This window comes from Nestor notabilis, unplaced genomic scaffold (assembly GCF_000696875.1).
Source record: "Nestor notabilis isolate BGI_N333 unplaced genomic scaffold, ASM69687v1 scaffold19905, whole genome shotgun sequence".
Taxonomy (NCBI): Eukaryota; Metazoa; Chordata; class Aves; order Psittaciformes; family Psittacidae; genus Nestor; species Nestor notabilis.
Window position 1 is genome coordinate 9,322 of NW_009929114.1, and position 1,187 is coordinate 10,508.

At 62.4% G+C, this 1,187-nt stretch overlaps 1 protein-coding gene across 1 annotated transcript in view; it reads left to right on the plus strand.

The window, feature by feature from the left end:
* The window catches only part of LOC104405987 (bactericidal permeability-increasing protein-like), a 7,786-nt gene extending 6,635 nt beyond the window's left edge, over nt 1–1,151 (plus strand). The window contains exons 13-15 of the mRNA XM_010014840.1: nt 58–121; nt 621–697; nt 1,098–1,151. Of these exons, the coding sequence (XP_010013142.1) occupies nt 58–121; nt 621–697; nt 1,098–1,151 (195 nt within the window). The remainder of the gene's footprint in view (nt 1–57; nt 122–620; nt 698–1,097) is intronic.
* The last annotated feature ends 36 nt before the right edge of the window (nt 1,152–1,187 follow it).

The following is a 1,187-nucleotide window of genomic DNA, read 5'->3' on the forward strand; positions in this document are numbered from 1 at the left end:
CCTCCTGTGCCCAGTCACCTGCTCTCCCGCAGCCTAAAGCTCTTCCCTGCTCCCCAGGTACGAATGCTGCAGTCCATAATGAACGTCCTTGCTTCCAGCATCCTGCTCCCACGTCTTAATGGTGAGGATGTGCTGCGGGGACGGGGGTGCTGCAGCAGTTTCGGGCACGTTGCTCTGTCCGAGCAGGCCCAGCTCCTCCATTAAATCCCCGCTGCCGTGCCTGATCCGTGGGTAAAGCCCACAACAAGTGCCTGGGCTGCAGGCAGCAGTGTCGGGAGCCTCGTGGTGCTGCGACGTGCACCCAGCAGTGAACGCAATGGAAAACATGAGCACAACACGCATCCTAATGCTTCCCAGACCCTCTGCCCCGCTCGCTGCTTCCCGTGCCTCCCCCGCAGCTCAGGCCAGAGCAGGGCTGGTGGCTGCCGTCTTGCACGGCACAATGTGCAGTCCCTATAACCCGGCTGTGGAGCTTGGCCGGGATTTCCTCTGCTCCCCCGGGGAGCAGCGTGGGTGAAGAAAGGGCTGGGGAGGAGGAGGCAGCTCCTGCTTCGCACAGCCCGCGCTCCCTGTCGCTCCCATCCGCATCCCGACATGTCCACGTGTGTTGTGTTTTCCAGAGAGGTTGGCGCAGGGTTTCCCTCTGCCGCTGCCGGACAGGATCCAGCTCTCCAACATCCTCGTGAGGTTTCACCAGGTGAGTGAGGGGAGCACCCGGCCCTGGCGTGCAGCGCCAGCTCCCTGCCCGTGGTGGTCTCCACTTCTTGAACCCAGGGTCTGAATTACCCCTGACACTGGTGGCAGCGCGCGCAGCTCTGCAGCCTTAGCCCTGCGCCCTGCTGCGTGTGAGCATCCACCGCACAAACAGACGGCCCCCTCCCCCTCTGCTGGAAGGAGCCCCTGTTGTGGGAGGCCTTGGGGACACCCAGAGCGGTGCCGCGATGGGGGTGCTGACCAGTGTTACTGCAGGGCACGGCTGTGAAACGGCTTCAGAGCCCTCCATGGCTACAATGAGGGTCAGGGCTGTCGGGGTTGTGCTGGGGAACGTGACTGCCAGGGTCTGAGGCAGCCTCATGTTTTTATTCTTTTCCTCCCAGAACTTCCTGCTGCTCGGAGCAGACGTTCAGTATCAGCCCCAGGGACGGAGCTAAAGGGACGAGAAGGACATCAAGCACCAAACCTGTCTC